The sequence below is a fragment of the Tyto alba genome, unplaced genomic scaffold, assembly GCF_018691265.1.
Source record: "Tyto alba isolate M040663 unplaced genomic scaffold, T.alba_DEE_v4.0 Super-Scaffold_2, whole genome shotgun sequence".
NCBI classification, from domain to species: domain Eukaryota; kingdom Metazoa; phylum Chordata; class Aves; order Strigiformes; family Tytonidae; genus Tyto; species Tyto alba.
The window spans coordinates 33,917,746-33,945,527 of record NW_024881282.1 but is presented as its reverse complement, the minus strand read 5'-3'; the positions used below and the strand labels follow the sequence as shown (position 1 = coordinate 33,945,527).

At 46.8% G+C, this 27,782-nt stretch overlaps 1 protein-coding gene across 6 annotated transcripts in view; it reads right to left on the bottom strand.

Moving 5' to 3' along the window:
• CACNA1I (calcium voltage-gated channel subunit alpha1 I) overlaps positions 1 to 27,782 on the bottom strand; it is a 178,022-nt gene that overhangs the window by 39,338 nt on the left and 110,902 nt on the right. For all 6 annotated transcript variants that reach the window (XM_032996854.2, XM_032996860.2, XM_042792996.1 and 3 more), the window contains 5 exons: positions 21,981 to 22,140; positions 19,474 to 19,789; positions 18,692 to 18,784; positions 7,282 to 7,588; positions 5,495 to 5,898 (listed from right to left, as the gene is read on the bottom strand). In XM_032996854.2, the coding sequence (XP_032852745.2) occupies positions 5,495 to 5,898; positions 7,282 to 7,588; positions 18,692 to 18,784; positions 19,474 to 19,789; positions 21,981 to 22,140 (1,280 nt within the window). The remainder of the gene's footprint in view (positions 1 to 5,494; positions 5,899 to 7,281; positions 7,589 to 18,691; positions 18,785 to 19,473; positions 19,790 to 21,980; positions 22,141 to 27,782) is intronic.

Below are 27,782 nucleotides of genomic sequence, written 5' to 3'. Positions count from 1 at the left end.
TGCTGTCGTAGGGAGCAATTGATGTTTGAAAAGCCATGCTTGCCTCTCGCTTGTAGAAAAGGTCACCTGTTCCCCTGTCTCTCCTTCCCTCCCTGACATCTGTTTCTCTAGTCAAGCCTCCACCTGTTAATCTTTTTCTAATGGGCCATCAATCAGCCCCAGAAAAGCATCTTTCCTAGAGAGAGGGACAGGAAAGACTGGCCAGGGATAGGAAGGAGAGATGGACAGAGAGTAAGGCAACGAAAGAGAAGTCAAAAAACTAAGCTAAAAAAAAAAAAAAAAAGTAAAATAAGCTCACTGGAACCCACAAGAAGTAGAGAAGGAGAGATATTTAAAAATGGAGTAGGAAAGAAGTAAAGGCTGGGGAAGGAAGAGCAACACAAAAGGCATGACCTCAGAGAAAAGGAAGATAAAAAGAGAGAGGAGCCAACTAGTGAGGCACACTCACTGGCTAAAGGCAGATCATGCATTGCAGCCATTTCTGGAGATACAGATAATTCAGCAGGGTGTAAATAGTCATCAGGTGGGAGCGGGGGCTCCAGGGTGAGGGCTGCCAGGGCCTGTGTCCTGCGTGAGCATGGCCTTGCACCTGGGGCAGCGTGGCCATGAGTGACAGTGGACACGGCTGGTGCGGGGGACTCTCTCTGGCCAGGGAAGTGTGAACTTGATGAAGAGGTCAAATGAACAGAGAAAAAGGGGTTCTCTCCTTTTCTTCCTACCAACACATGGGATCCCCAACACAATAGATGTGTCACCTCACAGCTGTGAGAGCTCCCCAGGCTCCCACAAACAGCACTCAGGCATTTATTATCAAATCCATTAGCAAGGCTTCCTCTTCCCAGGTCACCCAGGTTTACCTAGAAACTGTAAATTGAAGTGTCCACAAGGAAAGGCCTGAACACAAGGTTATTTTAATTCAAGCAAAACCAGGAAACACCAGACATATCTCCATAAGAAGTCTGTTCATACCGCCAAACCAGGGTAGACTGATTTACCCATCACACTAGGAGAGAAACTTGAACAAAGCTCCGAGAGCTGAATATTGGTGTGAGGAGGGTGGCTTGAAGGGGAGAGAGATCCCAGGGCGCAAAGCATGCCCAGAGGCCAGTGTTTTAACCAGACTAGTTCACATACTCTGTGTATGGTTCTCTTTCCAAATCCAAATCCGTGAAACTACTCAATTCACATCTTCATGGCATGAAGTCCTTCATCCCAAACAATGTAGATCAAATACTGAGACTGAAATGTATGATTCAGATCTACTTCAGAGCTCCTGCCCAGTGATCAGAAACTAGAACTAGGACAACAGAGGGCAGTGGTTCAGCTTTTTTTCTCCCTTATCTCCCTCAGTTACTTACTAACTAACATTGGAGCTCTTTTGTCAGATTAGACTGAAAATGTAGTGAATCCACTACCTAACAGCAGCCAGAAACTCCTGCAATATAGGAAAGGTTAAGAATATGCAAACCACCATGAAGTCACTGCAGGAGAAGCTTCTGCTAACCAGAAGTAAATTTGCAACTGTCTAGAAAGTGAAGAATAATTGATGTGATCTATGCAGACCAGCCCTACCAAACAGTACCTGCACATCACTTCCTCTGAGAACATGAGAGAGATATATTCCGTGGAGAGGTCCCTCCAGCCTGTCTATTTTTACTCACCATTTCGAAGTCACCTGACAATAATCAGAAGAGTCAGAGAAATAAGCCATGGAACACACCAACTGGCTTTTACTTACTCTAATCGCCAACCCACAACCAATGCAGGATTTCATGATGTTTTGTTATACCCTACTTTTACAACACTGAAGTAATGTGGTTTCATCTAACACCCCAGGGATACTGTTCCATCATTTACTAAATGTCAGTATGATGAGCTGGCTTGGACATTTGCTGAATGTTTCTGACAAGCAGCAAATAGTAAAAAGAGAAGCAATAACTCTAAAATATGAACTTGTGGATGCAATAAATACTAGTATAAAGGGAAATCACACAGGCTGAAGGATATGAAGGTACTGATCCACAGGGCTGGTCTAGTCAGGAAACAAGGGATCGTCTCCTGATCCATACAAGACACATCTCATAAAGTATTGATCCGATATATGAAGGAATACTCTAAGTAGATACTGGAGAGATAAACCAAATTGCTCAGAAATTGTCTCATTGGCTACTAATGGCAAAGAAGCTTGAGTCCAACAGGTCATTCAAGAAATACATGAGAAATGCAGCCTGGGACATTCAACTGGGATCAGCCTTTCATCCTCTTGCTGAATAAGGGAGAAAAGAGAGCAGCAGCAGGTGCTCTGAGAATATTAAAAGTAAGCCAGCCTCTTAAAAGGATCCTTCTGGACAGCCAAAAACATCTAATATCTTGATTTTCTACACTGGATTTTAGAAATAGACACTTCCAAGTAGAAGCAGATCTGAAGAACTGCAAAAACTATTTCAAGCAGGACAAAGCTTGAAATGATGGATCTTGGCTTGTGCAGTGTCCCAGCAATATCTGAAGGCCTAATACTGAGGATATTACATGGTATAATGCACACTAATGGATTTGAATAAGCTTATCTATTGACAAGTGATAACTTGTGGAAAGTTTAGGGATTAAAAAGGACTAATAGCAGTGCAGTTTGTCCCCAGATGAGTTGATTTCCCTCACAAGAAATGTATAAGGAAATGGGAAGCTGCCTTGGCCACATGAACAGGACAGGACAAAGGACTGGATGGATAAGCTAAACAAAGTCAAATTCCAAGGTGATTTGGATCTGAGTAAAGTGGCTTGAGTTGCTGAGGTTAAGTCTCCTGGCAGAAAAACACTGTGAATAATAAACTCCTGAATTGTAACAAACAGGTAATTTTAAGTCATGCTTTTCTTTCTGTAGGTCCAGGCTCAGGAATCAAAGGCAAGACTCACCCATGGGCTCTGTCCCCCAGGTCTCTGTGTTTCTGAGTCTGAACCTTGTGCCTGGCTCCTGCAGTCTCTCTCACCCCTTAACCTGATGGGTGGTGGTTGCTTTGGTCAGCAAGCCAGCTCACCTGGGCACAGTCTATCAACAAGTAGAACAGCAAGGAACTGGTGGACGTGCCATGAACTGCTCCCAGGACTGCTCAAACCTGTGACACCTTCACACGTCCTCTTGTCCAGCAAGATACATCCCCAGAGAATGACTGGGGTTGAAATCTCCCATGCACGAGAAAATAAAAGCTCAAAAGGTCTCTATACGCATTAGCTCTGGGCCAGGAGACATTCATATGATGAAGTAGCTGAAGCAACAGAAGCTACTTCAGCCATAGGTTGGCATCACCCTGCAAATCACAGATCTCTGTGGGCAGAGAGGTTTTGCTGGATATCACTCTGTGAAAATTTGTGTTTCTGGGAGGAAAAACAACAGAAAAAACAGAAAGGAAGGAGAAAAAATGAGGTAATGAAGCACCAGTTTCTCAGACTGTATCACATATTGATAGCAGGGCTTAAGGAAAACTGAAAGAAAGCAAAGGGAAATGCAAATGCCCGTGTGCTTTCAAGTTAACTGCTGACTGAAACGGACCTGGAATTCATGGCATGGTCTGAATATATATTTTTTTAATCTTTTTGAACCAGGGAAACAGGATTCAGTATATATATTTTAAATAAACAGGTTGCACCACATTTTTCAGTTGTGATCAATTTAGCTGATATCTCTTTCTAGTAGAAACAGCATGGAGGGTCATAAGCTTTTCCTAGCTACTTTGGGTAAAAAGTGATAGCGTAAGTTTCAGGACTTGCCATGAATAACCTGCTACTAGATACTCTGCTGCAGGCTGAACAAGCATAGCAGAGGTGGCCTAGAAGGGCTTAAATCTGCACACACAATTGCCAGAACATGAGACTGAATTCTCTACCTCCAGCTCAAATATTCTTCTGCTAAGCTCTTAATTCACGCTGTCTCCAATAAACCAAAATGAACAATGACTCTCCCTGCTTGGTCCTCACATCTCTGAAACATCAGTGGGCAGTTTTCATATTGTCCTGGGCTTCAACCCTTAGTCATCTCTCTGCTACGTGATAAATACATCGCTCTTTTTTATCTATTTTCATGAGTCAACCCCTCCAGCCTCTTCTTCATTTTCCTCTCCTCTGAGCTCCTGCCAGTATTTTTCTGATACTGAGGCATCCAGTGCAGTTTTGCATTCTGGGATCAAATTAAGGTTTCTCATCCTTCTATCAGAAACTAGCTGGGCTTTGAAAAATGGTCTAATGCTTGGCATGTGGGTGGGATCCAGACATCTGAGGCTTCAGATACTGGCTGAGACACTGTGTTGACTCAAACAGGTAATTTAAGGTACTCAGGGTCTCAAGATACCTCCATCCTGACACAACACAGGACAAATCTGAGTGCCTTGCTTGAACCAGACTCACTGCTTGTCTCTTTGCTGCCTGAGACTGTGTTCAGGACTAGACTTCACCTTGGCTCCAAAACTTCCATGCAGTCAGCATCTCAGTAGTGGAGTGATATCTTATTTTTCTGATCTGAGCAGACATCTGGAGTGAATCATGGTCACATTCAGATTGGCAGCATAGATCTGAGACATGGATGTACAGCATAGTGCATGACTTTAACACAAAGTGCAGCAGAGCTACCAGCCAGCAATGCAGATGTAGGGTCATGGGCATGCTTAACACCCTCTGAAGCTGGCCCTGCACATCGCAAAGTAGACACAGCCTCTGTTTCCCAGCTATAAAATGAGGGCACACAATCCTGCTCCATCTCACAAGTCTGTCATTAGGATAAAGTGCACTGCTGACTCAGAGCTGCCTGCAAACTATTGGCATCAAAGTCAAACCTGTGCCCACACCTGCTGTCGATGTCTGACCTATCTATCACTTCTTGCTGTCAGGGCAAAGGAAAGGCTCAAGCCATCTGAGCCCCCAAAATGACTGAAGGTGGGAGGTGGTGCCTTTCCTAGCTTTCTTGTATAGATAGACGGTGCTCAGGCATCTCTTAATTAATCTGGAAAGGCTAGCGAGCTGATGGATTTGAATTGAGATGCTGGTGAAGTGCCTGTGACATCCCCAGAGGGCACATTAAATTAACCAAATAGACTAAGGATTCAGTAAGCTAATGAAGAGAGAAATGAGAGAGAGAGAGATGAGGAAGATGGAAGAGATGAGGGTGAAGGAGAGGGAAGCAGATGGAAAGAGAAGACACGGTGAAAAAACAAAAAAAGAAGGGTAGAAGTGAGCAGGGAGGAGGAAAAGAGGGGGTTTGAAAGGTGGTGAGTGGAAAATACATGGAGACAGTGAAAGTGATTAAATGCAGGGATAAGGAAGAAAAGACCCTGCAAGATCCTGAGGCTTTCTCCAAAGCCACGCTGGGACCATCTGTGCTGCAGCCTGGGGTCCAAATTGCTCAATCTCTGCTTCCACCGAGCTGCATCAGCTGCTTAGCACAGCCATAACCCCAAGCAGGACTCACCTGTCCCCGCTGCCCACCCTGTGCCCTGAGGTGCCCTACCTGCTCATGGTGCTCGATGCCCATGCTGATAGTGTTCACTAGGATTGCGATCATGATCCCACGGTTGAAGTACTTGCTGTCCACAATCCCTCGAAGCTTGACCCTCACTTCTCGCCACATGTCACTACAGAGCTTCAGCCGGCCGCCTTCTTCCACCTCCTCCTCCTCCTTCTCCAGCCCGGAGGCACCTTGGCCCTCTCTGCTGCCCTCTCCCTCCTCTTCGCTGGCTCCTCCATCCTCCTGGTCTGAGTCAGCACTATCCAGGACAGAGAGCCTTCGGGATACTTCATGCTCCCCCTTATGGCATCGGGGGCAGTTGGTGGGATCAGAGGTTGATGTCACAGCAATGGGCTGGACCAAGCCCTGAGGAGGGCAGTCAAGAGAGTTGTGCTGCTGGCAAAGTCCTGGGGAGAGAAATGATCACGCTTAAAGGAGAAGGCTTTGAGAAAGACATTGAAACTGGGCATCTGTTTGGCTTTTGGGTATTCAGACAGGGTAACTGGGCTTTCTAGCTGTAGGGATGATTAAATCTGACACATTATCTCAAGAGCAGCAATAAAAGCCACTGCTGTTGGGGGCTTTATACTGACTGGCTGTGTCACTAGAAGGCATGGTACTGTTCAGCTGCCAGTGATTAGGCTCAATGGGGGGTTCACGTCCATGGAGGAAGAACTATTTCGTCTGATGCAGGAATCACAGCTTGAGACTCAGTAGCTTCCGTTAATGGAAACTGAGGGAAAAACAATCACGAGGGCTACTTTTGGCCTGAACTGCAGCAAGTAGGGTCTGAGAACCCACATGCTGAGCCGGACGCTCTAAATTAGGGAAGCTACATTAGCAAAGCATCTCAGGAATCCAGGAAAGACAGCACAAGAACACTTCCTCCTGATCGTCCGTGCGCTCTGAATCAGAACAGTTTTCCTGACTTCAGTGAGAAAACTAAGTTTGTGTTCCTCGATCCTCCAGTTGGGCCTGGCAGATCAAATGGACACTTGGGGAACAAAGCATTTAGTTCATTAACACAGTGCATGAAGCCTGCAGAAACTTATCTCCCAGCAAATGAAGAAAATGAAAGACTAAGTATACAAGACCAGCTGAAGGAAAATTCGCCTTTTTGCATGTTAATGGGAGCATAACTTAGGAAAGGCATTGGCAGGCAGTTAATACTAACTCTATAAAACCATTTTTACAGTCACTTTTCAGGCCAGGAATCCAATTTAAATGGTACATCATGTCTAATTTTACACAACAGCATGTGCTCCCATCAATAGAAATTGTCTCCATTGCCCCTGCATATCAAACAGACTTCTTCAGTATTGCTCCATGGGTTGAGGGGACATGCTATTGCAATTCTACTCCCTTTGCCTCTCTCCTGAGCTTCCGCAGCAACTCAGTTTGGGAGGAGAGCTCTGGGGGACCTGCTGTGTCACTGAGTCCAATCTTCAATCCCACTCCATCATATCCCGCTAATATCTCCCCAACTGCTATCATCACCTTGCTATACCAGACCTGAAGCCCTTTACAAGCCTCAGCCAGTGATCCCATTATGGTGTCTGGGTTTCAGACCTGGGTTTCCCATGTTCCCTGCTGGTCACCCCTGTTTCATTCCCATTCCTGCTGGTCATCCCCAACCTTGCTGGTCTGGTGTGCTGGCCATGGCCCCACGTTAATTTTAATTCTGTGCTTTGTAGGCACAAGTCCTTTGGCAAGCTGGCACATGGAGACGCTCACAGTTACTCTCACGTCTCCACTATTGGCATTTCCAGCTTTACCCATGCAATCCTTACTGTAGTGCCTCTGGCTTTTCCTGTTCATGCTTAGTTTGGCACTGCTTGGTTCCACATGGCCCTGGCGCCGGCTCTGTATGCTGTTGTACAGCCCAAGGGTGCGGCGTTTGGCTTTGCGCACAATGTGGCAGACGTATTGGAAGATCTCTTCGTAGCAGTCTCCCGGCTCCATGTAGCTGGCGACAGTGCTGGAGGAGAGGTACCGGGCTCTCTGCTCCTGCATCAGCTGGTGCTCCCGCTGCTTGGTCTCCGAGAATTGTGTGGCGATGACCACCAGGCACAGGTTAATCATGAAGAAGGATCCCACCTAGTAGCAAAGGAGAAGAAGGGACAGTCGATGTCAGCATGAGGAAGAACATGTGGGAAGGGTAATGTAAGAGAAGAGAGGAGGAGAAAGTAACTGGAGGCAGACAGGGGAAAGGGAAGCAGACTGCATATGGAGTTGGGATTTCAGAAGAAGCCAACACTGGCTGAGCTTGTTTTAGAGAACTCACTCAATGTCATTTCCGTGCAGAATTTAGAGCTCTGAACTGAAATTCAGGAAACACAAGCCTGACTTCTGGCTCTTCTGGCAGGCTTTGGGACCTTTAGCAAGTCAGCTAGTTACCTGCAAGGGTTTGATGAGAACTGGACTTTTTCTTTCCCTCTCCTTTGTGTTAGACAGTAGGTGGGAGACAGAGGACTAGTTTGGTACTTTGGTTGCTTTCTTCTCTGCTTGCTCTTTTACGACTGAAAAAATCATACATTGTCATTTATGGCCTTCAACTCTTGGAGGACATGCCAGTATTCTCAAAGTATTTTATTTATTTCTTCCATTTACACCTTAATTCACCATACAGGGAGATGGCACTTTGCTGAAATGAATGAGCTCTTAAAAACAAAGATGAGTTTACAAAATCTAATGACTTTGAGAAGGGCATTACATGGCAAACAGTACTTCCCTGATCATTTTCTATTCTTCTGATACTAGACATATTATATTAGCTTTTATTTAACTTGTCCTCCAGCCTAGGTAGGCTTTCCATTTTGAATACAAACCCATTCCCCCAATTTCTTAGAAACAAACCAAAATGCCCAAGTTCTTTCAATTCTCCACACAGAAGCCAAGAAGTCTACCAGGCTTATTTTACACCTTTGCATGTTCCCTTTAAGCTTCTTTTGCCTCAGTTTTCCTATATGTAAAATGGAGCAAATACTCCTTGGTGCTGAGAGATCTGGAGGTAAAAATCTCACTCTCAGTGTTACATATTATGAAATTACAGATTAATCTCCACTAGGAGATCTATCCATTACACTTAGGATAAAACCTTGGCTTCAATATGATGAGAATTTCATACATAAAAGAGCTGATAACCACGTTCAAAATCATTCTCAAAAGCTATGATGTCTTGATTGGTGCCTACTCCCTGTAGAGCTGTAAGTGGTGATGTGACGTTGATAAAACACAGGGTCTGATCTCTGATCAAGGACCACATGTCTGTGCTGCTCTGAAACAGACTCTGTGAGGCAGCCTCCAAGAGCAGAGGAAGCACCAGCTCAAGATTTCTGCTTCCCCTGGACCAGGGAGCATCCCTGCCAAGGGACATCCTTGCACCACATTCCTCCTATACAAACCCACACAGGACCCAATCTCACCATTCTGTCTCCCCTTTCCAAGCAAACAGCTCTGACAAAGAGCTTGATCCAGTCCTGCCCTTATCTTCACATGTGTCCTCCCCCATATAACCCTTCCAGCAAAGCAAAGGTGGCAATAACCTGACCGGAACCCTCATGCATGGAAAAGGTGGAGGTTTTTTCACCAAGTACCCCAGCTTGTTTTATCTATCCAAGCAGCCTTCCCCACAGTGCACAGCCTTTGCCACTCCCCCACTAGCTTGCCCCCTTGGTTGTCCCTTTCTCTTGCACACAGGTGCCCAGCATCCCTGTCCAGAGGCTCAATACAGTGGCTCTCAGTATTTCAAAGGGGGGGGGTGTCCCTGCAAGCATCTGAATAAGCCCTTGAAACATGAAGCCCTTTGCAAACAGATTCAACATAAGGACAATAAACCATCTCAAAATAAAGGCTTATTTTTTTTTTTTTTTACCCTCCTCCTCTCAGCAGCCTTCAAAGCTGTTCTAATTCTGTTTCCCTTCATCACTGAGCCCTTCTCTTCCCTCTCCTCCCGCCCATATTTCAGCCTATTTTCCTTCAACTTCTGTATGTGACCTTGAAAATTAAAACAATGCCTCATTTGGATCCCTTTGCCTTCCCCCAAGGTTCTCCCCAGTCCACAAGGCCTTTCATGTTTTCACTGATGAAAGTATGACTGGGAATCCAAATTCTTCCCCAATGCACTCTCCTGCTCTCTTTCCCCCTCAGCATCACACGGTACTCACACAGCCTTGCCCATTCAGTTATCTCCCTCATCTTGACCTGAGCAAGGTAGAGTTGGGAGCTGGACACCAGTTTTGTGTGCATTTCTGGAACATAATTGTGACACTGCCTGGTATTTTGCAACTTCCAACAACTCCACAAGCAACAAGCGATTAAGACTTGCAACAGCTTCTCTCTAGGCTACAAGCAGAGGAGCTGAGGGCAACAAGATGCCCTCAAGCAGGATGACACTGTCAGCCTGGGGTTGAATCTGGAGCTGGGTTCAGGTTTCACATCACCAAGCCCTCTCCTCGAAGGCACTGTTTGCTGTGACCTCCCACCAGATGACCAAAAAGGAGAGAAGTGAGAAGACTAGATATGGCAAATAACCCCCAATCCTTAAACCTCTTAGCTAGGAACATCAAACGCAAAACAAATGAGCTTGTTTAATCCTTAAGATGACAGGCAAGTCCATAAAACCTAAAGCTCTGCCGAGCTTGACACTGGCTCCCAGCTAGCAGAAGGACAAGAAGGGTCCCAGATGGCTCATAATTGAGCGATCCATCTAAGCTAGCCGAGCAGGGAGAGCAAAAGTGTCTGACATGGAGTCAGACAAAGCATCTGACAGAGGCAGGAGACCACTGATTCAGAATCCCATCACAGGAGTCCCATTCAGCCCCGAGACTAAGCTGTGCTTTGATTAAACAGATCCTTGGCCTGTTCAGCCCAAGATTCCATCCTTGTCTCTTCAATATCTAATAAAATCTGACTGGTGCTGGAGATGCTGACTTACTTGCCCATTATTTTTATTGCTTATGTCTGGATATCCAGCTTGTCTTCTGAAGCCCACATGTCAGTTGCCAAAGAGAGCAGCTTTGAAGCCAGCTTGACTCCCTGGAGAGCAGCAGATCTTACCCAACAGGTTGTTTTCCTGAAGCAGGAAAATGCCAGGGAGATGGAGAGATCCATCAGGAGCCGGCAGCTCTCGTGGGAGACATTGATGAGGTCTGGGCATTGCCAGAACAATTATGACCACCCCCATGACTATAAAAAGCAGCTTGGGGGGTATAAGCAACCAGAAGGGCTGCAAAGAGCATGGCACAGCAGTTTGTGCGGAAGGGCATAGTCACCCTACCAGCTCAAGAGATCTCTGCGATAATGGTGGGCACTCGCCTCCTGTTAAAACCAGCGTTTCTGAGGAGAAAGCCCCTGAGATGTCTGACGCTTCCACCCAGATGGAACTGGTAAGGAAGGAGACTTTGGTAGAGATGGTAGGTTGCAATGAGTGCCCAGACCCTTCTCCTGGAGAAAAGGTAAATGTCTGAAAAAGATGTGCACAGGCTGATGATCTATCTGTTGCATCAAGTGGCCAAGTTGTTGCAGGAAACAGTTAAAAGGCTGCGCAGTATTAGAGGGGTTGAGAGAGAGACAGATAATTGGTTTCAGAACTGTGCGCCTGTGGTGGACACCACGGAGAATGAGGCACCTTGGACCCTGGTGACCCACAAAAGCAGGACTCTGCTTCAGGCCCCATCCTCTAGCATTACAACCAAAACCAGATATGAAGTTTTAACAGCTGTAGACACCCATGAGCAAGGTCTACAAGGAGAAACTGTACCAGCAGCACACAGTGGATACTGCAAAAGAAGTGCTCATAATGGGTGACTCTGTTGAGGAGCACTGAGGTACCCATCTGCTGGCCTGACAAGGAATCACAAGAGGTATGCTGCCTTCCAGGAGCTGAGGTCCAAGATGTTGCCAAGAGGGTGCCACAACTTGTCAAGCGCACAGACTGCTATCCATTGCTAATCTTTCATGTGTGCACAAATGACACTGCAAGCTGGAACCTGGGCAGAATCAAGGAAGATGACAAAGCCTTGGGGGTGCAAGCAAAAAGCATTGATGCCCAAGTTATCTTTTCTTCCATTGTACCAGTTAGAGGAAAAGGTGTAGCCAGAAATAGATGTATAATGCAAATCAACTTCTGCTTTTGCAGTGGGTGCCATTGTGAGTGCTTTGACTTTTATGACAATGGGACATTCTCTGATGACTATAACCTTCTAAGGAGAGATGAGATCCAGCTGTCTAGAAGAGGCAAGAGAATCTTTGGCAGAAGGCTGTCCAACTTGTTAAGGTGGGCTTTAAACTGAAGGACCCAGGGGGTGGGGTCCAAAGTGGCAACGCTCACACCATTACAACTAACTGAGGAATAATCCAGGCCAACCAGAGTAGTGACAAATGTTCCTTAGCTGCCTCCCAAGATGTGAACCAGAAGACCAACCATCTCAAGTGTATGTATACCAATGCACACAGCCCAGGGAACAAACAGGAAGAACTGGAGCTCCGTGCCCAGTCAGAAAGTTATGATATCATAGGGATAATAGATACATGGTGGGACAACTCACATGACTGGAGGATCGTGATGGATGGCTATAGGTTGTTTCATAAAGACAGGCAGGGAAGAAGAGGTGAAGGAGCCATGCTCTATGTTAAGGAAAACCTTGAATGTGTAGAAGTCAACTACGGTGATTGTGGAAGCCCTATAGAATGCCTCTGGGTCCAGATCATAGGGGTCATTTCCAAGGGGGATCTTATAGTAAGCATCTGCTACCGACCTCCAAACCAAGACGATAAGGCCAAAGAAACTGTCCTGGGTTTAAATGAGTGGTGGGGTCTTTTGGTAGCAGGGGAGGGAGCTATAGGGGTGGCCCCCTGTGAGAAGCTTCTCGAAGCTCCCCCAGTTCCAAGTCAACTCCACCTCTGCACGAAAACTGAGCCAATCAGCTGCACCTCTGTGATAAGGTATTTAAGAAGGGACATGGTGAGGAGGAGTCGGACTTGTGAGGAGGAGTTGTGGCAGCTGTGTGAATAGCAAGGTCAGTGAAGGAATGGAGGAAGAAATTAGGGGCAAGATGTGCCGGAGCAGAGACCCCCCTGTATCCTGCGGTGAGACAGCAGGGCAGCCCCCTGTCATCCATGAAGATCTATGGTGGAGCAGACATTGATTTATGGCCTGTGTTTTTCACCTGGATGATCAAGGTGCTGTGCCTGAAGAAGGCCGGGGTCTTGTGGGAAAAGGTAGACCTGCTGTTGTAGTTCAGAACTGGGAGGATTGCAGCATGCGGGGGTGTCCCACACTGGAGCAGCTTGGGAAGGGCTGCAGCCCATGGGAGGGACTCCAGTTGGGGAAAGTTGGTGCCCCACGCTGGAGCACTGTGGGGAACACTGCAGCCTGTGGGAGGGACTCATGTCAGAGAAAGTTTGTGGACGACTGTCTCCTGTGAGAGGGGGACCACGATGGAGCAGGCGGAACAAGTTCCAGAAGCTCCCCCCACTGAAGATGGAAGAAGCCGCAGCACTGACTGAACCCCCCCCCATTCCCTGCCCCTGCGCTGCTGGGGTGAGGAGGTAGAGATATTGGGAGCAGAACTGAGCCCAGGAAGAAGGGAGGGGTGGGGGGAAGGTGTTCTCAAGATGTGGCAATGCTTCTCACTGTCCTACTCTGTTAAGTGTTGTTAGTGTCTGTAATAAATCTATGTTCTTTTTTCCTTCCCCTAACAAGTCTGCCTTTTGCTCGTGACCATAAAGCGTGATTTTCCTGTCCCGGTCCTATCTCGAACCCCAAGCCTGGCTCATCTGTCCCTTCTTATTGCCTGAAGAGAAGGGGGACAGTGTGGCTGCCTGGTGTTTGGCTGCCGACCAGGCCCAAACCACGACAGCAGCAATATTGGGTCACTTAAGCAAGCTCCAGGTCAACAGAACCTGGTTCTTATGGGTGACTATCCAGACATTTTTTGGAAAAACATTACAGCAGCTCAAACATTAACCATCAAGTTCCTGTAATGCGTAGAGGACTGCTTCCTCATACAAATGTTAGATGTGCCAACCAGGAATGGGGCACTGCTAGACTTGCTACTCACAAACCTAGAAAACCTGCTCTGTAATATCTCAGTGATAGCCTTGGCTGCAGTGATCACAATGAAGTGGAGTTTAGTATCCTGCTGAGCACACTGAAGGTTAGTATTAAGACAAAGGTTTTAGACTTCAGAAAAGCAAACTTCAGCTCGTTCAGAGCTCAGTCGGGAAGGATTCTGTAGGAAGCTTCCATGAAGGATAAAGGAGATAGTGCTGGGAGTTTTTTCAAGAAAGCTCTCCTGAAAGCACAAAAACAGTTCATCCCCTTTAAAGGTAAGGGAAGTAGGTAGAGCAGGAGACCCCTTTGGCTTAACTGTGAGCTTCTGAGTCTGCTCAAAACCAAAAGAAGCATGCTAGAGATGGAAAAGTGGATGAATACCCATTGAGAACTATAAGGTCATTGTCAGGGTATGCAGAGATGCAGTTAGAAGAGCAAAATCTCAGCTCAATTTTAAATTGGCAAGAGATTTGAAAAACTACAAGAAAGAGTTCTTCAGCAGAAGAACAAGAAGAAGAAACAAGAAAAATATTGGCCTGCTGTTAAACAGAAAAGGTGAATTGGTCACCAACAACACTGGAAAGGCAGAGGTTCTCAACACTTTCTTCACCTCTGTCTTTACCAGCACTGTTGAGCCTCAGGCCTTGGGAATAAAAATCCAGATTAATGCAAACACAGACCCATCATCAGTAAAGGAAGAGTTGGTATGCGAACTATTACAGGAGCTTGATCCCTACAAATTGATGGGCCCGGATGTTATCCACCTGAGGGTGTTAAGAGCTGGCTGATGTCACTGCAAGGCCACTCGCCACAATCTTTGAGAAGTTGTGGAGATGGGGGGATGTCCCAGAAGACTGGAAGAAGGCTAATGTCACCCTAGAAGGGTTTAAAGGAGGATCCAGGAAATTATAGGCCTATTAGTCTTACATCAATCCCTGGGAAAGTTATGGAACAAATCCTCCTGGGAGCTATCACAAGTCAAATGAAACACGTGATTGGGAAAAGCCAGCACGGATTCACCAAAGGCAAATCATGCTTGACAAACCCGATTGTCTTTGACAAAGTAACCTGCTTGGTTGATGTGGGGTGAGCAGTGGACATTGTCTACCTGGATTTCTCCAAAGCTTCTGATAGGGTTCCCCACAGCCTCCTCCTAGAGAAACTGATACATTACAGTCTAGACAAGTGGTCTGTGCGGCAGACGGGGAACAGATTGACAAGCCACACATAGAGGGTGGTGGTAAATACTTCTTTTTCAAACTGGTAACCCCATCACAAGTGGGATCCTCCAGGGATTAGTATTGGGCCCAAAGCTGTTTAATATCTTCAGAAGTGATTTGGATGATGGAATCAAATGCATCCTGATGAAGTTTGCTGACAATACCAAATTGAGTGGGAAGTGGACACTTCAGAAGGGAGAGCCACCCTACAGAATATTCTGGCTAGGCTGGAAGAGTGGGCTAACAAGAACCTTATGAAGTCCAACAAGGAGAAGTGTAAAGTCTTGCACCTGGAAAGCATAATCCAGGAGTGCAGCACACAATCTACCTATCTGCAGAGCAGCTCTGTGGAATAGGATCTGGGGGTCCTGGTAGACAACAAGCTCAATATGAGAGAACAGTGTGTTGCAGCAGCAAAGAAAGCCAACAGGATGCTGGGCTGCATCAAGAAGTGCAACGTCAGAGATAAAGAAGTCATTATCCCACTCTACTCAGCACTTCTCAGGCCACACCTGGAATACTGTGTTCAGTTTTGGTCCCCGCTATACCAAAAAGATGTGGGCAGGCTGGAGAAGGTCCAGAGGAGGGCCACAAAGATGATCGAGGGACTGGGAAGCCTGCCATATGAGGAAAGGCTGAGAGAATTGGGTTTGTTCAGTCTTGAGAAGAGAAGGCTTATGGGAGACCTTATCACCATGTTCCAGTATTTAAAGGGTAGCTACAAAGAAGATGGAGACTCCCTTTCTACAGGAAGCCACTTGGAAAAGACAAGAGGTGATGGGTACAAGTTACTCCTGGGGAGATTCCAATGGGACGCAAGAGGAAAATTTTTCACAATGAGAACAATTAGACATTGGAATAACCTCCCCAGGGAGTTGTGGATTCCCCAACATTGGACACTTAAGATTCAGCTGGACAGGGTGCTGGGCCGTCTTGTCTAGACCGTGCTTTTGCCAGAAAGATTGGACCAGATGATCCTTGAGGTCACTTCCAACCTGGTATTCTATGATTCTGTGTGTAAGCACAGAGCACTAAGGAAGCCACTGAGTGCTTTAATGTGGATGCCAGCCTGAAAGTTCAGAAGAGCTTTCTCTAGTCCAGGAGCCAGACCAGTAGCCAAGTAGCTAGAGAGGTGACAAAGAGACAGCTGGAACTCAAGCAGGAAGACCCAAATGGAACACTGACCTGAGAGGTGAAAGCAGTCCTTCCTTCATGTCACCTCCCTGATCTCTGGCAGAAGGGGAAGCTATTTACAATTTACTGAATATGTACAATTGTTTTACCAGGTTGTTCTGTAAGGCCACTCTGAGTGCCAGGGTCAGCCTCTTCCCCTCAGGGGAGCACATCTGCGCAGGAGTCCTAACCATGCTGGGAATATATCCAGGTGGTGGAGCCTTCCTCCTGACAGATGAGCAGTAGCAAGTAATGCCCTTATGTAGGTGTTAGAAGATATCTCTGTGAGGGAAGGAGAAATCATGGTTGAAAGCATAGCTCTAAAGAAGAGGCTGCAGAGATCCAGCCCCAGAAGAGCAAGTTTGAGCCAAAGCTAGGATGCATGTGGAAAAGCAAAGAGTCAGGGCTTGAAGTATGACTGGCAGAGCAATCCTGCTTAGAAACCCAGGCCTTTCAACCATGGAGAAGGAGGAAAGGATAAAGGCTGGAAGGACTGTGCTTCATGAGACTTGAAAAAGGATTTCTATAAGAAGACTCAGAAGGAAAATGAAACCAAGTGATAGCAAGATCACACTGTGGTGTTGCCATGTGCCGCAAAAGATGCATTACACATGCAAAGAAGAAAGGCTAAATACTTTCTTGGTGTAACTCCACCAAAGCCAAAGGAAATATCCCATCTAGCATATGGCTTCTTCATTCTGAGCAGTCCCCAGAGTAAGTTGAGGTTCATGAGCTTCTGTGTTTGATGGAAATAAACCTACATGGCTTCTGCAAATGAAGAGGGAGGGTCTAGAAATGTCAATGACACTCTGCAGTAAAATCTCAGGTGGAGTGTTTAATTGAGGGTTTTCAGCACCTGCAAATTCAGAGACAAAGTTTGAATCACTAGGAATCCACATGAGATGAGCCAGCACTAGAAGGATGCTCTTGATTAGAAACCAAAAATATGCTGACAGAATTTATGTCGTTTGAAGCAGGGGGTGAGGGGCTGTTTTTGGAACTGGCCCACAGGAGATGGGCACGCCCACCCCAATGGTTAAACACACACTCTGCACAGTCCTCCCTGGCTCTGGGAGAGACTGTGTCTGAGACAAGGAGTAAATTCTGTACTGAACTGCACATTGTACAAATCTGGGTATCCTGGCCATGCTGCTCAAAGTGAAAATGTAAGTGGGCACTAAATATCCACTGCATAGTGGGACATCTGAACAAACTTTATTGGAAATAATTGTTTTCGAAACACACAAAAAGCAGAGGATATCCAGCTTGCCTTTGGGAACAAAACTGCAGGGAACTCCACCCCCATACCTCTGCACTGTCTCTCCTTGAGATTCTCCAGCCTCAAAGTAAAAGCATCATTCCTTAAGGTGTATTTCATCTCTGCTGCCCTAGCTTATGTTTCAGCCCACAGAGAGTAGGTCATCTTTCTGTTTTTCTCTCCTTGTCTTTCCATTGTGATGGTAGAAGGCCAGAAGGCAGGGAGAAATCAAGGATACCATGAAGATTCAGCTTTTTAATAAATTATCTGACCTGAATGGACCAGTAGATTTTTTTTTTTATGCCAATCCCCATACATATAGGCTGCAAAATTTCTTGCAGAAACTGGATTAAGGTTTATTTGCTCTCAGGTCATTGCATGTCAATTTGAATTTCAACTACAACCTGTTCCAGGTGAGTCTGTTAATGTTACTGGGTTACTTCTAGAGATCCTATTTCTAGGAGGGCATGGCCACATAGGACAAGTAGTAGGTGAAGAGCAGAGTCTCAGCCAGGTCCATTCAAGACACCCATCCAAATGCCTGTAGGCCTTGGAAACAGACACTGCGGTCCTTACGGGTTAAGTGACCTAGAACTAAATTGCACCTATTGTGTACAGATTTCAAACTTCTCATAATCCTTTTTGTCTTTCCCTTCTACTCTTCACTATGGTCCCCATTTGGGAAAAGTGCAAGAGTCTTCATAAAAACAAAATCTTTCCCTGTTAGAAACAGAATATTCCCTCCAAGAAAATGCATTTATGTGTGGAAGTCTTGAGGAGTGGAAGAGGTAATGGCACCATGTGTCTCACCTCGCTTTCCAAGCACTCATAACAAACGTCCTTACAGCAGAGAAACCTTCAAACTACATTTGTATAAATCCACAGGTTTATAAACTGCTTATTAAGTTCTCATCACAGACACACTTCTCTCTTTCCATCCCCCACCAGCCCCAGTTGATCTTACATAGCCAGTTTATGTTGGACTGGTGACACCTTGGGAGCAGCATGTCGTTTTTGTTCACGGTGAGGGAGTAATTTAGCATAGCAGACCCTGAATCTGTCAAAATATGAATCTGAGACCCTGAACATGAGCAATCCAGGTGCTGCCAAAGGCCATAAAACATGGCTCAGGAGTGACTCAAGAGCTTAAAATGTATAAAGAGACCAAGTAGGAGGGCAGATGTAGAAATGGTTTTCTGTGCTTTTGGGCATACTGGTTTGGGAAACTTTAAGAGAAGATCTGCAGATGAGATCATTATCCTACACTGGGTATGTATATCTCTAGGAATCAATCCCGAATATATTTTTTGAGTGCAGGAGAATAACCTGGCTAACAACCAACTGTTGGTGAAAATCAACTAGCTGGGTTCCTGAGATTCCTAGAAGAAATCCAGATAAAGTAATTTGCTTCCTTGGTATCTGTGTTGACCTAACACCTGTTTTTTGTAGACTTTTAGCTTGCAGTGGTGACAGTCATCAAGTCTTATACTTACAATTATCAGCAAGATAAAATAGATAAAATTGTAGAAGGAATGGGCATCCATCACGTAGTACATAATCTCCACCCACCCTTCCAGTGTGATCACCTGCAAAGACAAACAACAACAAGAGAAACAGGAGGGAAGTGGGATTCCAGAGTTCACTCATCAGTGTATACAGGCAGATACTAGCAGGGCTGTTGCAACCCAAGAAAGGTGAGAAACAACAATTCATTTCAAGGAAGCCAAATTTCCATTCCAAGAAATCAGCATGATACTGCTTGGTGACAGTGGCATACTGTCAAAGCTTGTGAGATCATGCTAGCCCACAGCAGGAATATTTCATTAAAATAGTTCATTTCCCTGGATCGCAGCAGGGGAAAACCCACAGCAGGTTTCTGTGCCCCTTGGACTGGACACCGCGTACAGCCAGCAGAAAAGAAAAAAACACATATTTTAGTTCCCATCTGCAACACATGCTGGGAATTTTTAAAAAAAAAATAATAAAAAAAGACTCCTTTGCTATAGTGATCTGGATTGAAAGGAGAACTGGTGCAAGTCAGCCTGAAGAGTATATCTCATTTCATCAAGGGCCTGGAACAGTTCTATATCCCTCCCCATCATCAGGAACACCGTTCATATGTACACTCTTGTTTCTCTTGCCAGAGTACTTACAAGGCCCTTTTCTCTCTGCAGTTGTATCACACCCTGAAGAAACCATCAGGGGAGCACAGAAAGATTTAGTTGGAAAAAAGAAAAACAGCTTGAGCCTTGTTAAGAGGCTAACTCGGTCTTACCTGAAATATCACAATCCAGGCATACCCAATGTTGTCAAAGTTGATGGCACCCTTGTGCGGGTTGGCATTGCCAGTACGGCACACATTGTAGTACTGGTTCCAGTTGACACACATGCCACTGATGTTGAACTCTTGCCGGACTGAGTTGTAGTAATAATAATCGTCCTTGTCCAAACAACATTCATGGCCTCGCTCCTTCAGTGGGGGTATCTCATGACAGCCCATAATTCCATTGTCTCCTGACAGGGAGCAGATAAAGGGCATCTCATCATCTTCCTCAGGTTGGTAATAAGGGGGCAGGACAATGTCACCTTGTCTGCAAGGATAGAAAACCACAGTCATAAAGTTCCTGTAACAGACAGTTTCCCATCAGCAATACCGGTGGAGCTGGGAGCTCACATCCTGACATAGGGCTTGCATTGGTTAAGGGATTTCCAGGTCTACTGCCTCAGGTGAAGGGAAGGAAAAACAGGGCTCCTGGAAAACAGGAAATTTCCAGGGTGAGTCCTCATTTTTCAGAGCTTTGCCTGACCCCAAGCTAAACTACACAATCTTCTTGCATCTAGACGACAAAAGCTGGAATGCAGAGATTTGCATTCTGATCACTCTCCCCATTAGCATCAAAGCTAAATCAGATGCAGTGATATTAAGGAAGTTCATCAGGCTTTACTGTGATGTGCTCATGTATGTAACTGTTGATGGACATGTTTTATAACATTTGGCAGTGAACCTTCTGTACTTCTAAAAAAAAACTCCAGTTCATGCATAATTAAGGTTACACAGCTAAGCCTTAAAATCAGGAAATGCAAAGTTAAAATTGACTTAACCTTAACTTTGACTCTTCCTTGACAGTTGGCATTATGGGTGCAATGTTTCAAGACAAGTTCATGTGTTTTTTTCCAAATAATGCAAGCACCTTCCAATTGCATGAATAATTAAAATCATTTATGCTTGCCTAGCTGGAGATGAGCTAATGATCAGGAAGGTGAAAGGTGGAGATTTAAAATTTTCCATTAAACTTTATCTGGTGCATTCCTTGCAGTGCTACAGTACACAAATTTCATGTTGCATGAATGAAGATTTTTTCACTAAGTGTCATTGGAATAGGACAGGTGCTGATGAAAAAGAAAAGAGAGAAAGTATCTGAGTCTAAACTAAGCAGGACTAAAACACAAAGATCTGTTGTAAGGCATCCACATCACTGGTGAACTGGGTGCCTGCAGAATTCATTTCTTTAGTAATAGTCAGTCAAAAATTTTCTAATATCTGTCACTTTACAGGCTATGGCCCCAATTCATTTCTCAGTTACATCAACTCTGCATGGATGTAATTACACTCATTATAGTAGTACTACCCCTGATTTACATAAAGGACAATCATCCTAAACATTCATTTTTCCCCAGGAAATATATAAACACAGTAAATGGCTGCTTTAAGCAGCTCCTACTCTCCAACCCCACTGCTGTTCTGCAGACTGTATTTTCACACTTATTTTTTTTTCCAATTTGAGATGATCTAAAGCTTCAGAATTGTTTAATCAGTCTAAACTGATCTACAGCTTTAGAGTTTTTTAAGCAGTCTAATCTGATAGGACACCTGGGATTAGCATACAGTTTTAAGAAGACGTTTTAAAGCCCAAGGTCTGCTAAAGCCAGAAAGTCAACAGGAGATGATGTGCCCTGGAACTGGTGCTCTGCTCCCCAGGAGGGTAGTTGGAGAATTCACGGCAGACAGGAGCTTTTCCGCCCCACTGTGGAGAGGAGGAGGAGGAGACCTGTGCTCTGCAGACTCCCTCCTGACCCCCCCAGAATAAACCTCAGATACCTGCAAACAACCCCTGTGTATCTCCAGGCTCTCTTTGCCAGAACTCTGCCCATGTTTCCCCATTGGTTTTTTGCTCTATTCAAGCAGCCACTCTTTGCCTTCAGATTCTCTCACTTCTACTAACCCAGCTGTGGGACACCTCTCCCAACAGCCCTCCGGCACCTCCCACGTGCAATTCTACTCCTGAAGTTTTCCAATAATATCTCTGTGTCCCTCCAAAGCCTCTGGAGCTAATGCACTACTGTCCAAACAGTGACCTCAGCTTGGAGAAGCATCAGACAGCACTATGGCTTTCTGCAAAACTCGTCTGGTTGGGTTTTTCTGAAGAGGGAGCAAGTTCAGGAGAAAGACGGTATGGGTGGTGTTTCAGAGTTTCAACTTTCTGGGAGTAGGAGCAGCATCTTGAATCCCTAGGTGTGGCTGGAAGATCCTGATACGTTAACCTGTTCTTTGGCCAAATCCAAATGAGCCCAGGCATCTGTGGACTGTGAAGACAGACTAAAAATAGATGCCTTTGCCCTCCCTCCCTTCCTACTGCAAGACATGGCCAACACTCTGCACGCTATCACCCTACATCTGTGTAAGTAAGTGATGCACAGGCAGCAGAAGACAAGAGAGCAGGGAAGGGGAAAGAGAAATGTCCCTGGAAGAAAGGAAGGAGACATTGTCTCCCAGGCACTCACATTGTGAAGTTCTCCTCCATGAAGCAGCGGTTGCGGAGCAGCCCAGCCCACAGCTGCACCCCAATGATGCCGAAGATGAAGAAGACAAAGAAGCAGAGAAGAAGGACGTTCCCCAGCATGGGCAAGGTGTCCAGGAGCAAGTTCACAAGGATGCGCATGCCTGCAGAGGGAGAAGAGAACCAGAAGGAGCAAGTGGGGGATGGAGGGACAGAGAAAGAGAGAAAAGGAAGGGAAGGAAAGGAAAGGAAAATTTAAGACATACACACACATATACACATACATATATAAAAAAAAAATAAAAAAGGCACACGAAGATAAAAGCAGTGTCAGAAATTAATTGCTGCCCAAACTAGGTTAGATTTATGATTGTTCTCCCTTCTTGTCCTAACCTCTACTGACAGGCAGCCAGCAGAGCTGCTGTGATGCCATGATCTCTTAACCCTATGCCTCCAACTGCAGCAGCGAGAAGAAAAGGGAATGAGACTTTTGGTACGATCAGCTATCTGACTGATATCCCTCCCTCACCCTTCCCTGCAGAAGGGCAACGGAGTTACAACTCTGTCCCAAAGATGCACAGAAGCTCAATGGCCCCGTCCTCCGATGGTTCGGACTGAAAGTCAACCCAGTTCAACAACTGCATACTGCAACCTGTAAGAATTGCATCGATGGAACAAGGCCAGCTTGCCTAGTAGAATGAACCTTTCCAGCACATGTAAACTGGCACAAATGTTTTTTCTCAGTAACATTATCATCAGGGGACAGCCATGGAGACCACACTCTCCTCTCTTGGCTAGTCTCTCTCCCCAACAGGGCTGGAGCACACAAGTAGCAGGCATAGCCTGAAATGCTGTTGGCACAGCACCTCTGGCCAGTGAAAATGTTTCCAAAAACCTTTTTTTAATTTTTAATTACCTAATGAATTATTTCTGTGGTTTTATGTCTCCCCTGGCTCTTCAGCTCACACAGGCACAAGTAAGGGCAAAGGTAGGCTCATTTCTCCATGGAACTAATGACTTTTCCTCTGCTCTCCAGGGATGGCAAAAGTCTAGAAATCCTTCTGAGTACCATCGTACTGCCTTTACTCCTGCACGCACCTCATGCAGCTGTCTCTTCTTGCCTCCACGGAGCTCCCTCCCCTAGAGGCCCAAGGAGTTCCTTCACTGAAGATGTTCCACGTAGGCCAACAAATAATTAGCTAATTAGGTATTTATAGCCAGTTCAGTACTTCAGATGGCAGTGGCAGGGGAAAGAGGAGGGGAAGATAAGATTAGGATCATCTGACAGCCCTCTGAGGCACAAGTTAATCCCCCTTGTGAGCTCAGCATCAAGTAATTAGCCACATGATACTGTGCATTAAGCTCTATCTCTATTCCCCGGACTGCTCACGCCGTGGAGAGGGGAGGGAAGTGGTACCTGCGGGGAGCATGCAGGTGTGGGGTGCACATACCCTGAAGGGAGAGGAAGGTGCCTGGTTTAGCTCAGGAGGGAACGTTTTGGGGACAGATGGGGTTTGGAGAGACAGGAGTGGTATTTGAGGGTAGGTGATGTGAAGGAAGGACAGGATGCTTAATGATGGCTACATGGGATCATGACGGACAAGGAATGATGGCACGAGCTCTGAGGCCAGGCTGTGGAGCAGCAGCTAAGCCCTGCTTGCCTGACTGCCCAGCTGCAGCACTAGCCATCAGTTTCTAGACAGCGCATCAGTAACTCAGCAGTGCAGGGACACAGCTCCAGCCGCTTGCTGGGGATCGCGGACATGCCATGAGTCACTGATAGCTATCTGATCCGTCACCACACAAAGCCAAACAGCATAGCCACAGTGCCCTGCTGCTTGTCACTGTGACCTGCCAGGCTCTGGAGCAACACTCCACACACCACTTTGGCTTTAGGGCCACACGCCCTCACTGCAGTGCAGCATGTTCCCAGAGTTAACAGTGCTTCGCAGCGCGAGCTTGGTAGTTCCCATAAACTGTCCTGGTCAGCACACTGGGGCAAGACAAGTGACACGGGAAGCTGTGCCAGCAGCACTGCAAGATGCAGTGACGCTTTTCAGATCAATCGATGCTAGCTCCATCTCAGAGCAGAGGTAACGTGAAGAATGAGACTGCCCTTACGCTGAAATGCAGAACAGACCAGACTTCCACATCAGAATTTTGCAGGCAACGCACTTGTTGGGTCAGAATTTGCAAAAATTTATTTTGTCCATGCTCCAAGAGAAGACAAGTGACTTACAAAACTTGCCTGCCTTTTCCTTGGAAAGATCCTGCCTGCCCATACGATCTGCATCCTAACTGTCAGAGGTGCTTACTGATGGTACAGGATTGTGTTATCCACTGCTCCCGAATCATAGTGATTGCCCTCATGCTAGGCCCTCTGGGGTACCTGGGCCCATAACCAAGAATCAGCAGGTGGCCCCTTGCCAGGCAGGTGGCTATCGGGCCGGTGGCCTCAGCACTTGGTGTCCTTTCCACATCACAAAGAATTTCAGCATTTGTGGGTTCCATTTCTAAGTCCAAATTAAAGCCAATTTTTATTTTTTAAAAATCTCCCAGTTGAACCGTCATCCTTCTCTGTCCATTGATGCTGACTGTGGATATGAGACTGGTTCTTCCAAACGCAAGAGCACTGAAGCTACACCCACCCAAACATCAACTGCAATGGGCCAACCACCTCTAAAACAAGTCCAACACTTCTCTTTGTGCAAAGCCTCTTTTGCTTCCTGCCCTAAACCGCAAAGCACTTGGCTCTGGGAACCCATTGCTCACCAGAGGCATCAATCTTCTATCAAATGGACCTCCTCTGCCGTGTTCACCCAGTTAGTGGAGGTACTTCAACTATTACTTCCATATGGATGAAAGGCACAGTGTAAATACAAGCTCAGTACCTTTGTTCTCCTCATTGTTAGCCTCCCCTACTGCCTGTGCCGTGTTGCCTGCAATACTCATGCCGGAGTCCCCAAGCCCTGTCCTCTGCTATGTCATTTTGGCAGTGACCCTCTTGCACCTCTTCCAGCCACTATGGGACACTTTGGGGGGAAAGCCCTCGCAGCCTCCCCATCCCCTCCCGAGCCAACAGCCCTGCATGGGTCCATCCACAGCGGAGGATTTGCAGTTCCCCGGACCCAGGAAAGGATGGGCTGGTCTGTCAGTCATGACAGGGCATCTGCTGTGAGTCTTCAGGGAAGGATCCCATTGCCAGGTGTCTGAACACTTTCATGGGCAGGAAGGGATGAGCCCCGTTCAGGCAGGACCCACAAAGTGGTGTGTTTTGGGGTCTGCACAGCCTGACTGGGAGCAGGTTGCAAATGGTGCCTGGTTTCTCAAGCACTCACGAGGTGTTGGGGAAAGGAGAAAGGCTGAAAAGCCTAAGGATGGAGGGTGATGATTTACTGCAGACTCTGGTGGCTGAGATAACAAGGTCTCCAAAGCAGCTGCAGGGCAATGGAAACAGGCAGAAGGCACATTTGTCAGTGCAGCTTTGGAAGCATCCTGACCCAGAGAACTGGGGCACTTCTCTTTTCCAAAGGGCCTTTGCCAGACAAGGCCCCATCCACAGCAACATTGGTGCATCTTGCATGACAATTTCTGGAAAGCTGTTTTTTCAGCAAAGTCCTGCTGCTGCCTCCTTCCTACCTTCCACCGCCTCTGCCTGCTCCTCTGCCCCGTTACTTTTCTCTTGCTGTGCCTACATCTCCTCTCTGCACTGCAGCGTATGTGCGCACATCTCCCGGCCTCCCTCCCCACTGTTGCTTTTCCCCACATCCCCGTTTGTCCTTTACTGTTGGCAGAGCAGAAGCCATGCTGGCTCACAGCAAGGAGGGAATATGAAAAGGACAGTGACCTTTTCTGAAGTGGCCTTTGAAAAAAAAGGAGATGTTCCCTGAGAAGAGAAAGGAAGAGGGGCTGGGCAGTCTGGAGGAAAAGCAGAGAGGGAGAGCATTGATGAAGCAACATTCAGCAACCAAACAGGCTCCCAGGGCATCAAATATGAAAAGGTTTTGCTCTTCAAGGGGAAGAAAAGCTAGAAACATGAAATATTCATGAGTGCCAGGTGTGGGCTCTGAAAGGCCTTTTCTCTTCTCCACCCACCCTCATGAGGAGACCAGGGGAAAGAAGGAAACGAAGCATCCAAGGAAGGATCCTCACAAAATGATGCTCAGATATGCTTCCCTGCTGCACACCCATGCCCTTTGGCAAGGGGTGGGGAAGGGTGCTCCATGGGACCTTGCCAGCAGGGCTACTCCTAGTAGGATATCCTGCAGGACCAAAGCCACGAGCACCACAGAGGCATGTTCACCGCTCCAAAACAGCAGTGGATGTCAGGGGGAAAGTACATGGCAGGGATGAGAAGTGGAGGGAGGGTGAGAAGAGTGCCGGGGAGCAAGCTGAGAGAAGGAAGCACAAGGATGAGCAAAGCCAAAAGGCAAAGCAAATTCACTGAACTCCCTCCTGGGTTTGGGCAAAGCAAATCCTCTGCCTCGCCTCGGCTGCATCCAGAGGCCCTTCCTGACAAACTCTGCAGACACTACAGTGACCATACCTCCCTCCAGACACTTGCCATCAATCCTTATTAGCGTGGCCGTCACAGCTAAGCAGACTCACCCGGCACATGCCAGCCCCAGGGAAAGCATGGCAGCAGCACTGAGCAGCCGGGACAGGGCTGGGGAGGATGCAAGCTCCAGGCAGCCAGAGCCAGCCGCGCAGCGCAGGTGTGCCTGGCACCTTACCACCACCTCCCCCTCCTCCTCCTCAGCATCACTCCATCACTTCGCCTTCTCTCTGCCTGCCTCCTTCCAAGAGTGAGGACCAACAGCTGAGCTGATTCACTCCCTAGCACTAACCACCCCGTGGTCTGACTAGGGGACTGGCTTAGGAGGGGGTGAGAAGCCCTGTTCTTTCTTGTTTCTTGTATCTCACCCACCTTTGCGACTTTCGAGTCCCCCCCTCCCAGCTCTACAGTGAGGGACAAAGCTAATGTGTGCAGAGTCAAAAAGAGATAGCAGTTTAAGACAACTATTCCCTTGCTTAAGAGTAAACCAGATGGAAGAGAACATAATTCTCAGCACCCATCTCACCCGCATCGTGGGCCAAGCCACCAATTGTCATTTTAACTAGAGCAAAAGCAAATCTCTTCCTCATCAGCACTTGTGCCTGTAGCTGGCAGGACATTTTGCAGAGTGCAGAGACCGAGGCATTATTCTGTCCCTAAGCCAGGCCGCTTGTCCAAGCGTGCCTTCTTTCCTTCCTCCCCTGCCCCAGGACACATGGCAGTCCACCCAGCTAGCATGGGGTTGGCAGGATTTTCCTGTGCATTCTCCTTTACAGGAGTTTTCAGAGCTGAGGAACCATTCCAGCAGAAAGACTGTACATGTGCAGAAAGCACACAGAGATGCACCTTTTTTTGCAGCCAACTCCTGTAGGTAAAATAATCTCGGTTTTTGTGCACAGTGCATGCTGGTGCTTCAACCTGTGGCCCTTCTCACTGATCGCTTGCTGATCTGAGGCTAAACTGTCATTTCACACATTGCATTCGTTTGCTTCAGCTAAAATGTGGGGCCAAACTATTGCAAAGAGAAACCGATCAGCCGCCTGTGCAAGAGTAGATGCACTGCCAAATTCATCATTATTATAACCCATAGCTTCCCTCACCACTCAGATCTTTCTCCCTTTGCTGCATTTCTCTTAACAGAGGCCTCTCCTGCAAACACACATGTAAACAAGAGGAGCTTGGCTGGAACAGCCGATGTGCAGTTCCAGATGCCTTCTCCTCAAGCTGCAAAGCCAGCCTCACTCACACTGC